Genomic DNA, 14,264 nt, shown 5'->3' on the forward strand with positions numbered 1-14,264 from the left:
CAACTGCCCAAGACCTCAGATTGTCGTTAGATGCCAGTGGTGTCTGATAGCTGGAAGGACGTTACAGGGGCTTCGCAGCCAGGATAGTGGATGACTCTTGATGCTGGGTCCCACTGAGTGCCTTTTGAGTAGGAATACCAATCCCATTCCCAGGAGCCCATAAGCAAACTTGCACAGATTTGATCATTGCGCTCCCCAGTTGGCAAGTACCCACCCACTTCTGGGTTAATACCAGAGGCAATGGGATAAGGCCCTTAAGTAGCCATTAATTGCCCACCTAAGGGCCTCAGTTGGTGGCTGGGTGGAAAGGCCGTCCACAGTTCTTCCTGCCAGTAACTTAATCAGGACAGTTGGGAAGGTGGATAGCACTGTGGCTTCACAGCACCAGGGTCCCAGGTTCGATTCCCTGCTGGGTCACTGTCTGTGCAGAGTCTGCACGTTCTCCCCGTGTTTGCGTGTGTTTCCTCTGGGTACTCCGGTTTCCTCCCACAGTCCAAAGACATGCAAGTTAGGTGGATTGACAATGATAAATTGCCCTTAGTGACCAAAAAAAAGGTTAGGAGGGGTTATTGGGTTACGGGGAGAGGGTGGAAGTGAGGGCTGAAGTGGGTCGGTGCAGACTCGATGGGCAGAATGGCCTCCTTCTGCACTGCATGTTCTATGTTTTCCCATCCTGCTTTGGCCCCTGCAGTATGGTGCTCCCATATGACATCAGTAGAAGTGCTTCAAGATGGCGCCGGAGTGAGGCGACTCTCTGCAAGCTCTCCCCAACAGATCCACTTTTAACTTAACTTATACCCGTTCTAATCTTTTATTTTCTTGAATTTTGTTTAATTCCCTTTTCTTCCATGGACTGAATGATCTGTTGAGCTGCTTGCAGAAAAATACTTTTCACTGTACCTCGGTACACGTGACAGTAAACAAATCCAATCCAATCCAATCCAATCTGCTCATTCCCTACTCTGGCTGCTCAAATGCTGTTGGCCCAGTCCTGTGGTAGTGATCCCTCAAAGTCTAAGGACTCTTCATTGAATTCATTTGCGACGCCTGGACAGGGATGAAAGATGTGACTTAGAACTGACATGACAAGACACGATTGTGCACAGATCATCTTTCAGTGACAGCTGACATTAAGTCAACAGGAGTTAGTGTTGTATGCTATATGGCTCTATGATATTTAACCCTATCACCAGACAAGTTGGAGAACCTCATCTCCCTGCCTCCGATAGTCAAGCCCGCTGAGAGTTTTCTTATGTCCAGCTCCTCCGCCTTGACAGGTGTCAGTTTGCAAATGACTGGAGAGCTACCCCTAGCTCGCTGCCTCTCCTGCTCTTCTCCTGCAAGTGTGAGAAATGGAACGTATTGAAATGATGGATGGACACCATTTGTGGAGGATTACTGAAGCATTGCGTTTAAATGAGGGAGAGTGTCGGTGATGGTGGGCAGATGGGGATATGAAAGGTGTCTATACAGAGAGGGATGGGTGTATCAGAAAGGTAGACCAGTATGATAAGTGTTGTGCAGAACAAGGCTTGAGAGGGAAGAATAAGTAGATTTGAGCTAAGACACACATTAGAATAAACTTGAATGTATGATTCCACTCATCTTTCCTGACATAATTAAAACATTAAACTCCATCCGACATTGTATCCAGACGCATGGCACCATACTCCTGCCATCGATCTCTTCAGTGACTGGTTCGCTGAGGCAGGCACTGTCCTCCCTTAGTAAAGGCACAAAATCTCCCCTTGGACCCTCTTAGCCCACAGAGTTACCTCCAGATAGGCATCATTGGAGTGCGGTGTTGCTTCATCACATTGTGTTTCCACTGCTCCACGTCAACATTTGGAACTTGCGGGTTCTCTATGCATTGTAAGTGGGGCAGAAAGTTCAAATCCATGTTATCAGATAAAATAGCAGAGGCATTGCTCTAAGACAGTTAGAAAATACTTTTTTTTTAAACAAACAATTTATAAATGAAGGTTGTGTCTTTGAACATTTTATTTTGAGTTTCCTGTTAATTCCTAGGATTAGTTTTTCTCTGCCTGTTTTCCAGATGCACGAGCCAATGGAGAGGAAATCGATGTCACATTCAGGTCAAACCAACAGGACCTCTCAGCCCTGCTCCAGCATCAAAGAAAGATGGAAATGGTAAAGAAAATGTCCCACTATTTAAGTACTGATGTGTTGGGTATGCTGGGTCTACGAGGACTGTGTTTACTATAGCAGTGAGAGAGACAGGCTTCCAACACTTGAAGAAATAGAACTCTATTTTATTGAACTCTTAACTATTAAACATACTTTAACTGTGGGTTGGCACTATGCTGAGTTGACTGGAGACCTTTAGGCTAACCTGACCAGACTATCTTACTACCACATGGTGGATGTTCCAGTTGTTGCTCACAGGCTCTGACTGTCTCAGAGGCTGCATCCCAAGAGAGTGGGAAAACTAGTGCCCTCTGGCTTTATAGTGGCCATGTCCTGTCTGGTGATTGGCTGCTGTGTTCTGTGTGCTCATTGGTCATCCTGTGTGTCAATCAATGTCTGTCTGTGCACCATCATATACTTGTGTGTATATTATGACAAGTACTTGCTTTCTTTAACCTCCCGACATTGCTAATTATTTTATTCCTTTTTGTATCTAGTATCCATGTGGGCAGGACTGGGCACTGGCTTGTGTTTAGTTGTGCTCAGCTTCATCACCATTTTGGTCATACTCTCGAAAAAGAAAACAAGCATGTATGTAATATATATATATTTTTATTATTTTACATTGATGTTGGACTTCTGCACATAAATCTGAGGAAATGTGCAAGCTTAAAAAAGTAGGAAGTGGTATGCAGACAGCTGAACTCTTTCACTTTAACACACCACATGCGGTATATTCCACCTCCACGAGTTCATTCTGTAAGAAATGTAAAAGGAAAACAGAGTTAAACATCCAAGAAGATTAACTTAAATGTATCTCTCACTAACATAATTGAAACTTAAATTTCGGGGTATCAATATTACATTAAAGAAAAGCTTGAGTCTACGTATTTCAGTATTTTCCTCAAAAGATATAAACGTTTTTCCACATACTATTAATTAGTTTTAAATGCCATGTCTGCAGGCAACCATAACAGCCCTATTGGACACAGCAAAATCCCATGCACGGGGCAGCACTGCGGCGCAGTGGTTAGCATTGCTGCCTCACGGCGCCGAGGTCTGAAGTTCGATCCCGGCTCTGGGTTACTGTCCGTGTGGAGTTTGCACATTCTCCCTGTGTTTGCGTGGGTTTCACCCCCAAAACCCAAAGATATGCAGGGTAGGTGGATTGGCCACGGTAAATTGCCCTTAATTGGAAAAAATGAATTGGGTACTCTAAAAAAAAATTTAAAACCCATGCACAGCAATGAGATGAATTGTCAGCTAATTTGTTTTTGCCTTGTACAATGGGTCCAGAAACCAAACTTTAGCAAAAAGGACCTTTCTCAGCATTAGGAAAGTTCCGTAAAGCATGCACTCAAATTCCAATCGGCACTCCTAATCAATATTCAGCCTGAGAAAGAATCAAACATGGAACTATGCCCATGAGAATGCTCTGGGATATAATTTCCAGCCACAGCTCCGAATCCTAGATCTGCTGCTGGACTGAAATTTTTCGTTCGTATTGCCATTCATTAATATGCTGATGGTGGATCCCACTTCTGACCTAGAATTGAATCTATACTTGCTTTCGGATTAGGGTGCTCAATGTTGGTTGAGGGTTGTTGTCAGGAAGGACATTTCTGTTTTGTCAGGTATTGACACAGATTCCAGCAAAGATGGAAGCTGTGTTGGGTCCCATCGAAACCAGAAGGGAGTATTGTCAAAGTGGTTAACTAGGGAATTAATATGTATTTACATAAGGAAGAAAGAGGGTGGGGATTATTACAGTAATAAAAAGATTAAATGGTAATAACAGAAGACCCAAATGAACAAATAAAGGGTATTTCAGCAGAAAGGGCAGTGTGAGGAAGGAATAAAGAGAGTGAAGGAGGAATAACAAAAAGCAGAGAAAAGTCAGTGATAAAGGAACAAGGCACGAGCTTGAACAGCTAAGTGTAAAGGAGTAGATTTAAATATCAACAAATAAAGATAAAATACCTGTGCTACAATGCTCAGTGTGAAAATAAACCACGAGAATTGGAAGGAGTTTTGTCAAGAAGATGCAGGTATCAATAACACCTACAGAAACCAGACGGCAAACCTGACAGAAATGGAAAATAAATATATCAGATACAATAGTTTTAGGAAGGCAGAGCAGTTAATAATGGAGGAGGATTAGCAATAAGCAGAAGGAGGGAATATATTTTATAGGAAGAACTGATGTGCACATGAGTCAGTTTGATTCAGGAACAAATATAAAACAAAGATTGTTACATAAGCGGGATTGTACTATTAACTGCAGCAAAGAAATCAAAGATTAAGGGCGGTATTCTACATTGGCCGACACCAAAATCGGGAAACGCGATTGGGCGGAGAGTAGGACACAGAGAGGAGGACTATGCACTGCCGGGGCGCCCATATGCCGGGTTCGCTGGGGTGGTGGGGCCCTGCCAAGGCCGGGCAAGGGGGGAAGCAGTGGTGACCCCCCACAGGACTTGGACAGTGCCCAGGCACAGACCGCCATTATCACGGCCTGCAAGGCAGCCATCATGATCGGCACCCACCCTCGTCCCCTGGTCCTTCATAGTGACACCCGCCATATGGGCGCCCCAACCCCCCACCCCACTCTCTGAAACACCTACCCCCCCCACCAGGCCACAACCCGCATCAGGGACAGATGCCAAGGCAAGAGTTCACCACAGTGCCAGCCACCAACAGGGCCAGAGGTGCAGGGATGAGGGGGTGATATGCGGGAGCAGAGACGGCAGTGCCACCTGAGGCCACCACGTAGTCCATTGGACCTGGTTGGGCACGGGTATACACACTGTGATGTTCTTTGTTTGCTTATTTCAGGATAATTGGCATAGTTTTCATAAAGACCACAAAATAGCTTGAACTTAAACAAAGCTATAAATTTATTAACACCACTAATTTGGATTCACTTGTACTCCTAAAGAATACACAGTTGATTAATAACGTTTAGCTACACTCATCTATAGCTAATCTTATTACTGATGTGAACTATGATCTGCTCTCACTTACACTATTTTTACATGTGACTCTCTCTAGCTAACTCCTGCACAGTCTCCCCACAAGGCTTAGCAACACCAAAACCAGCGAATCCTGCACCGTTTCTCATTAGCCCCTTAACAGTAGCGGAATCGGTCCAGGTGTGGCGCCAGCTTTGCTGCCGTGAAAGTCGATGAGGTCTGTGTCAGCGTCAACACTTAGTCAGAGAAACGGAGAATCCTGCCTAAATCTATTGACAGATCAATGAGACAAATTCCTGTTCAAGGGAATTTAAATTGCCCACATATTGATTGAGACAAATAGAAAGGGGAATGAAATTTCCCCCATGTGTAGGATTCCTTCTTTATGTCCCTATGCAGTACCTGCGAGGGAAGGGGCATTGAAACATGTAATTAAAGTAATTCAATTGATCAAATTGGGGCCTCACGGTAGCATGGTGGTTAGCATCAATGCTTCACAGCTCCAGGGTCCCAGGTTCGATTCCCGGCTGGGTCACTGTCTGTGTGGAGTCTGCACGTCCTCCCCGTGTGTGCGTGGGTTTCCTCCGGGTGCTCCGGTTTCCTCCCACAGTCCAAAGATGTGCGGGTTAGGTGGATTGGCCATGCTAAATTGCCCGTAGTGTAAGGTTAATGGGGGGATTGTTGGGTTGCGGGTATACGGGTTACGTGGGTTTAAGTAGGGTGATCATTGCTCGGCACAACATCGAGGGCCGAAGGGCCTGTTCTGTGCTGTACTGTTCTATGTTCTATGTTCTAAATACAGTAGATAAAGTAAATGTTGATGAGTGTTTTCAGTGCAGTGGCCATAACATGATAAGGTTTAAGATTCAAAAAGAAAGGAAAAAGGTTGGTTCAAAAGCATATTTCAGAAAGATGAGAAGTGAACCAGTTGCGGAGAAAGAGAAATTGTTGCACAGGGTTTAGACCAACAAAGGGATAATTTTTTGAAAGGGGATTACAACGTTGCATTAAAAAATAGACTAAGAAGTTTCAAAATGTTATGGGTGGATAAAGTGAAGAGTTCAAATGGTACTTAAAATGATTTTTTAATTAAAGAGATACAAGAAAGTAAGGAGAAATTGAAGGTGGGAATGAAAAATCACAGAGACAGTGTGAAGGGAGAATCTCAAAAATATTTTTAAAACCTAGAAACGATTCTTTATTTATAACATTAAAAAGAGAATTATCAAAAGGGATTGCAGAGAGGAACAGCGGAGTCGGGGCTTTTCACAGTAACTTCATTGCAGTGTGAGCCTACTTGTGACAATAAAGATTACAAAAGATGGAGTGTCCAATTTTCCAGGCCCGACCCAACCAAACTCACCCCCACGAGTGATTAAAAATTCTCGCCCAGCCAATTATGGGTTGGCTAGTTTAGCATCTTCGCTCAGGAAAATATTGGACTATTTAATTGAAGAAGAAGCTACTGAAATCTAGATTTGGGGAAAATGATTAGAAGCAATCAACATTGATTTTAGAAAGGAAGATTGTGCTTCAAAACTTGAATGAGAAGGACGTGTAATGGATGTGATGTATGGGGTTGGATTCTCCATCGGCGGGATCCTCTGTTTCGCTGGCAGCACACTCGCATCTGCGGATTTCCAGAAGGCGTGGAGGTGCCCACTGCGGGAAACGTCATTGGCCGACTGCCGGGACGGAGAATCGCACCAGAAAACAGGTGCGGTGGGATGGAGAATCCCACCCAATTGTTCTTAAGAATGCCTTTGACAAGGTATCAGGTAGAGACTATGGAGGAGATTAAAGCAATGAGGGAAACTTTGGCAAATTACATGAAAAATTGAGGTGAGAAACAATGGAGAAAAAGTTAATTCGTGTAATGTGAGTCCAAAGCAGGTCTACACAGGTTTTGTAGACTCCCTGGGAGCAGACAGTGCCGCAGGCTACTACTGTGCAGCCTGTGTGGATTTCCTCAATGATAGCAATGAAGAAAACCACAAAGGCCAGACAGGTAGAGCCCAGGGAATTGACATAGTTTGCTGTCGCACTGCTTTAAAACCAGGAAGTGGGAATTGAGAGCTGTTTTACATAGTGGTTGGAAATTGTTCATAATAGCCCACAGGGTTCTGTTCTGAGATCGGTTCTGTTCACTGAGCGCAATTATTTTAGTATAGGTCTCAAGGGAGTTGTATCCAAATTACCAAAGTAGCAAGCACAGTAAATAATTCTACAAACCAAAGGAAGCTGTCAGGGGATTATTGGTGAGATGATAAAATGGGCAAAATAGTGACAGATGGAATTCAATGTTGGTAAATGTGAGGTGATACATGATGGTGCAATAGTAATAATTATACTCAGAGGAATGTAGGGTGATATGGAAGAGCAGGGTAGTTTGGAATTTCAGAACTTCAAACGACCTTAAGAGTAAGTACCTCAAGCAGGTAATGTCATAGCAAATATTAGCATTTATTGTAAGATGAAGTGCGTATGGTTCAAGTTTGCTTCTTTAGGTTTGTAATAATTGACTTCTTTAAATCAATTTTTTATTATTATTAAAAATTGAGGGAAAGGACCTAAAAGTGAAATACAAAAATGATTGATTGGTTAGTATGTGTTTGCAGCTCTTGCTTCACATTACCAACACCAGCAGGGTTCAAAAGAGCAGGGAGCAGTTTCACCTAACTACCGGTGCTTGATTTATTACTTTGCATTCCAGCACACAATCTCACCATCCACTTGGCCACTAAAAGCAGTCTGAATATTACCTTTGGCTTCAAAGGTTTTTCTGTTTCTTTCTGAAGTTAGTCAGGCAATAATGAACAATGTGTGCTTTAGGTCAGAGCTTTGAGGATATGCCAGACAGTCGGAAAGAAGATTTCTCATGAAACCTATTGATCGATCAATTTCCCCTGAATTCCACCTTCTTCCATTGTTACTCAGTATAACTTCAATGTATTGAAAGCAATAACTACTGACCCCTGTCTTTATTATCAATATTTGATTCACATAGATCAAAAGGTTCACAGGTTTTGATTTGCCACTCGTGCTGTGTTCGCTGATTTTGACTGGACAGTGTTGGACTGACCGGTTGAAATCATCGGGCTGGGAAGAGGAAAATTGGTCAGCAGTCCCACTCATTGGCAGAATTTTCCAGCCTTTCCCTCTGGCAGGATCTAATGGCCCTGCCGAAAGTGACTCCCCATGGCGGGTTTCCCTACAGTCGGGAAGGTGGGGCTGTGCCATACATAACACCATAGGCCTCGGTGGGATTGGAAGATCCCACCGGTAGCCAATGCTGAACCACCTCCACCGCTAGAAAGCACATGGGGGGTAGGCGTGGGGGGGGGGGGGGGGGGTAGGGGGGGAATCACAGTCATAATCGGCATGCAGGTACAGTCCTTTAGTGTTTTAAACAGGAAATACATTCTTCACTGGAGAAACCGAAAAGCAGTCTGTCACTTTATCTGGATGATGTCACAACTGCCTGATAGGATAACGTTGCAACTTAATGAGAAAAGGTCTAAGTGTGCTATTGGGCATGACTTCCCGTGTAGTTCCTGACAGCTGAGCTGGCGAGACCACGATCCATATCTAACGACACCTCGGCCCCACCAGCTTTACGGTGGAATAGCTGTCCATCCAGCTGATTCAACTGGATTCAACCCAGCTGCTCCCCGCTGCGCATAAATGGCTCCCTCCAGGGCAGCACGGTGGCCTAGTGGTTAGCACAGCTGCCTCACGGCGCTGAGGTCCCAGCTTCGATCCCGGCTCTGGGCCACTGTCCATGTGGAGTTTGCACATTCTCCCTGTGTGTGCATGGGTTTGGCCTCCACAACCCGAAGATGTGCAGGGTAGGTGAATTGGCCACGCTAAATTGCCCGTTAATTGGAAAAAATGAATTGAGTACTCTAAATTTATTTTTTTTAAACTCATGACGCTGGGGGGGGGGGGGGGGGGGGGGGTCGCACAACCCCAGATGGCCTGGTCCCATCGGATGGTGACCTGCAAGAGACTGGACATTTGGTCAGTGAAGAAGGAAGGTCCATTTCGTCTGACAACTCACTTGGGCAGGTCATCTGGGTGAAGGGGAGATGGATCCTTCGCTCTGCGGTGAAAGGCAACCTCCCGTTAATTGGTGTCTTGCCAGTCTAGGCGGGATCCAGAATCTGCCAACGGGAGAAGGCCGGTTCGATCGCGAACCGTATGGCGCCCGGCGTGGATGCTGATTTCTGCCTCTCCCACAATTTAACCGTCGAGCATGAATCCGTGCCAAGCATAACACAGCTGTTAAATCGTGCTGAATGTCTTGGCAGAAAAGATTGCTTTTTTATTCATATTTGACAAAGAGAGAAAAAATTTGTTTTGCTGAACAATTTTCGACCAGAACCTCCATAACCAGTTCCAAGAGCTCAGACTGCTCAGAGTGCAGGTTGATAAAGGCAGTGCGAATCAATTCAGAGAAAAATCAATTAAGCTCAACAAGCATAGAATATACAGCATAGAAACAGATTATTTGGCCCAATAGTCTTTGCTGCTGTTTATATGTCAAAGGTATCTCTTCCCATTCCATTGCCTTCAGCCTTTCAACATATCTTTTCATTCCCTATGCTCTCACATACTCATTCAGTGTTCTATGAAAAGCATCCATTATACCAGCCTCATTCAGTTCGTCTTGTATTGATGTTCATATTCCTTAAGTAAAGAAATGTCACCTTACTTCCCGATTGGATTTATTAGCAGTTATTGGGTACAGGTTTCCCACCGCATTGCGCATGACACCGATCTCGTTGTGCTGGGAGCATCTCAGTAGAGGCCCAACAGGGCTTTGTGCCGGTCACAAAACAGTGAGCGAGTCACCTGGTTGCGGTGTCCAGTACAAACTGGGTCTTGCCCTCTCTGGGCATGAACCAAATAATCAGATTTAAATGTGCCATTACGCCCCTTTAAATATGCACGGCTTATTTGAGACTGCATTCTCCTGGCTCCCAGGAGTCACAAGCACACCTGCTAGGCCTCATCCAGGAGCTGATTAGAACTGGTCTCCACAAGCGGAGACCAGGCATAATGGCCACTGTGGGGGTCTTGGGTCTTGGAACACCCCAGGTGGTCGAGGACAGGTCAGTACCCTAGCACTCCCCTGGCAACTGGGCACCCTGGTAGTGCCAACCTTTCACTCTTTCATTACCAACCTGCCATGCTGGCAAGGGTCTAGGCCTGAGGGGGAGTGAAATAGAGTTTATGGGAGGGTAAAGGGGTGTATGAAAGAGCTTCATAAAGGTTGGTGAGGTTAAGAGGGGGTCTTGAAAGGGGGGGGGGACTGAAAGGGCAGGGGTCCCCAGCGACGCCATAGCGGGTGTGCTCACTTGGGAGGGGAGAGTGGTAATGCCCATTCTCTGCAAGGGGTTGTCGGGAACTCTCAAATTCACTGAGAGATAGGGCACCCGTTCAAAATTGCATCCCGATCTCTGACGAGTCGGTCTCATTGGTTAATTCGGCTCCCCTCTGCTAAAAAAATTTCTAAAGGCACAATTCAACCAGAAGAAAACAGAGTCAGGTTTCAGGAGCATTGAGCGGGGTTCCTCGGCACCTACAGCACTGAGAAAGACCCAGCTATTCAAAGGGACTTTACCGTTTTTTGGCCTCTGCCAGGTACGCTCCGTCGAGGATGCACTTACGTCATTTTCTGCACTGGCTGGGGCCTGGGCAGGGTGGTACCCTGGCACTACCAGCCTGGCACCCTGTCAGTGCCACCTAGGTTCCATTCTCCAAGGTTTCCAGGTAGCATTGTCAGCTGGCCGGGGCACTACAAGGATGCCAGACTGACACCGTCAAGGTGCCTGGAGGCGTTTTGCCCACACCAGAGATCAGGCCCGGGGGGTGCCCTGTCCTTATTAGGTGGAGTGTGGTGGGGCACAATGATCCCCTTGAGGTACATTGGGGCACTGGGTGGCACCGGGGGTTGAGATCGGGGCCCCATTTATAATTGGCGCACAGATCTCTTCTTGCACTGGCAAGCAGAGCTCCTCAGTGTAGGAAATGAGACTAAGTGCAGTATTCCCCGCTGAGGCTCCGAAATAAACCAGAGTCCCATTAAATAGCGGGGCCTTTCTTCTTGGTGCTCAAGCACTGGGAAAAACCCGGCTGACCACGCTCAACACCGGACTCTTTCATTTCCATGAGATCGCGCCCAGAGTGTGAGTGAATTCAGGTCTGGATCTCACCCAAAAAGCCTACACAAAAGTGGAGGCACGATTGGGGAGCCGGTGGCATAGTGGTACTGTCACTAGACTGGTAACCCAGAGACGCAGGGTAATGATCTGGGGACCCGGTTCAAATCTGGCCACAGCAGGTGGTGGAATTTAAACTCAATAAAAATATCTGGAATAAAAGTCTAATGATGACCATGAAACCATTGTTGATTGTCGCAAAAACCCATCTGATTCACTATCATCATTTAGGGAAGGAAATCTGCCATCCTTACCTGGTCTGGCCTATATGTGACTCCAGACCCACAGCAATGTAGTTGACTATTAAATGCCCCCTAAAATGGCCCAACAAGCCACTCAGTTGTATTCAACCCCAACAAAACACAAAAACGGAATGAAACCGGGCAGACCATCCGGCATCGAATCAGACACCAGAAACGACAATGGCAAACCCGGCCCTGCCGACCTTGCAAAGTTCTCCTTACTAACATCTGGGGGATTGTGCCAAAGTTAGGAGAGCTGTCTCACTGACTATTTAAGCAACAGCCTGACATAGTCATACTCACAGAATCATACCTTACGATGTACCAGACACCACTATCACCATTCCTGGGTATGTCCTGTCTCACCGGCAGACCCAGCAGAGGTAATGGCATAACCTGAGTTGCAGCTCTTGTTAGACCGCTTGACGGCTCTGGAGCTGCGGATGGACTCACTTTGGAGCATCCACGATGCTGAGGAGGTCGTGGATAGCACGTTTAGCGAGTTGGTCACACCGCAGGTGAAGGTTACTGAGGGAGATAGAAAATGGGTGACCAAAAGAAAGAGCAAGAGTAGGAAGGCAGTGCAGGTGTCCCCTGCGGTCATCTCCCTGCAAAACAGATATACCACTTTGGATACTGTTGAGGGAGATGGCTCACCAGGGGAAGGCAGCAGCAGCCAGGTTCATGGCACCGTGGCTGGCTCTGCTGCACAGCAGGGCAGGAAGAAAAATGGCAGGGCTATAGTGATAGGGGACTCGATCGTAAGGGGAATAGACAGGCGGTTCTGTGGACGCAATCGAGACTCCAGGATGGTATGTTGCCTCCCTGGTGCAAGGGTCAAGGATGTCTCGGAGCGGCTGCAGGACATTCTGGGGGGGGGGGAGGGTGAACAGCCAGCTGTCGTGGTGCACATAGGCACCAACGATATAGGTAAAAAACGGGATGAGGTCCTACAAGCGGAATTCAGGGAGTTAGGAGTTAAACTAAAAAGTAGGACCTCAAAGTAGTAATCTCAGGATTGCTACCAGTGCCACGAGCTAGTCAGAGTAGGAATGTCAGGATAGGTAGGATGAATGCATGGCTCGAGAGATGGTGCAAGAGGGAGGGATTCAAATTCCTGGGGCATTGGGACAAGTTCTGGGGGAGGTGGGACCAGTACAAACCGGACGGTCTGCACCTGTGCAGGACTGGAACCGATGTCCTAGGGGGGTGTTTTCTAGAGCTGTTAGGGAGGGTTTAAACTAATGTGGCAGGGGGATGGGAACCGATGCAGGAAGTTGGAAGGTAGTAAAACAGGGACAGAAGCAAAAGGAAGTAAGGGGAAAAGTGCAAGGCAGAGAAGACATAGTCAAAAATCTAAAAGGGCGACAGTACAAGGTACAGTGACTGAGGGGAGCACAGTGAATAGGCCCAGTAATAACAAAAGGAATAAAACTGGAGATGTTAAGATTCAAAACAGAGGTAAAAAAACCAACATAAGTGTACTTTACCTGAATGCTCGTAGTATTCGGAATAAAGTAAATGAGTTGATGGCACAAATCATCGTAAATGACTATGATTTAGTGGCCATTACTGAAACATGGTTAAAGGATGGTCACGACTGGGAGTTAAATATCCGAGGGTATCAAACTATTCGGAAGGACAGAGTGGATGGTAAGGGAGGTGGTGTTGCTCTGTTATTTAAGGATGACATCCGGGCAATAGTAAGGGATGACATCGGTGCTATGGAGGATAAGATTGAATCCATTTGGGTGGAAATCAGGAATAGTAAGGGGAAAAAGTCACTGATAGGAGTAGTCTATCGGCCACCAAATAGTAACGATATGGTGGGGCAGGCAATAAACAAAGAAATAACTGATGCATGTAGAAATGGTACAGCAGTTATCGTGGGGGATTTTAATCTACATGTCGATTGGTTTAACCAGGTCGGTCAAGGCAACCTTGAGGAGGAGCTAATAGAATGTATCCGCGATAGTTTCCTAGAACAGTATGTAATGGAACCTACGAGGGAACAAGCGGTCCTAGATCTTGTCCTGTGTAATGAGGCAGGATTGATTCATGATCTCATAGTTAGGGATCCTCTCGGAAGGAGCGATCACAATATGGTGGAATTTAAAATACAGATGGAGGGTGAGAAAGTAAAATCAAATACTAGTGTTTTGTGTTTAAACAAAGGAGATTACAAGGGGATGAGAGAAGAACTAGCTAAGGTAGACTGGGAGCTAAGACTTTATGGTGGAACAGTTGAGGAACAGTGGAGAACCTTCCAAGCGATTCTTCACAGTGCTCAGCAAAGGTTTATACCAACAAAAAGGAAGGACGGAAGAAAGAGGGAAAATCGACCGTGGATATCTAAGGAAATAAGGGAGAGTATCAAATTGAAGGAAAAAGCATATAAAGTGGCAAAGATTGCTGGGAGATTAGAGGACTGGGAAATCTTTAGGAGGCAACAGAAGGCTACTAAAAAAGCTATAAAGAAGAGTAAGATAGAGTATGAGAGTAAACTTGCTCAGAATATAAAAACAGACAGTAAAAGTTTTTACAAATATATAAGACAAAAAAGAGTGGCTAAGGTAAATATTGGTCCTTTAGAGGATGAGAAGGGAGTTTTAATAATGGGAAATGAGGAAATGGCTGAGGAACTGAACAGGTTTTTTGGGTCGGTCTTCACAGTGGAA

General features: G+C 45.7%; 1 protein-coding gene across 1 annotated transcript in view; it reads left to right on the top strand.

Annotated features, from left to right (window-relative positions):
- Positions 1-14,264, top strand: part of malrd1 (MAM and LDL receptor class A domain containing 1) — a 499,008-nt gene that overhangs the window by 454,157 nt on the left and 30,587 nt on the right. The window contains exons 36-37 of the mRNA XM_038796452.1: positions 2,057-2,151; positions 2,646-2,739. Coding sequence (XP_038652380.1) covers positions 2,057-2,151; positions 2,646-2,739 — 189 coding nt within the window. The remainder of the gene's footprint in view (positions 1-2,056; positions 2,152-2,645; positions 2,740-14,264) is intronic.

This window comes from Scyliorhinus canicula, chromosome 5, assembly GCF_902713615.1.
Source record: "Scyliorhinus canicula chromosome 5, sScyCan1.1, whole genome shotgun sequence".
In the NCBI taxonomy this organism is placed as follows: Eukaryota; Metazoa; Chordata; class Chondrichthyes; order Carcharhiniformes; family Scyliorhinidae; genus Scyliorhinus; species Scyliorhinus canicula.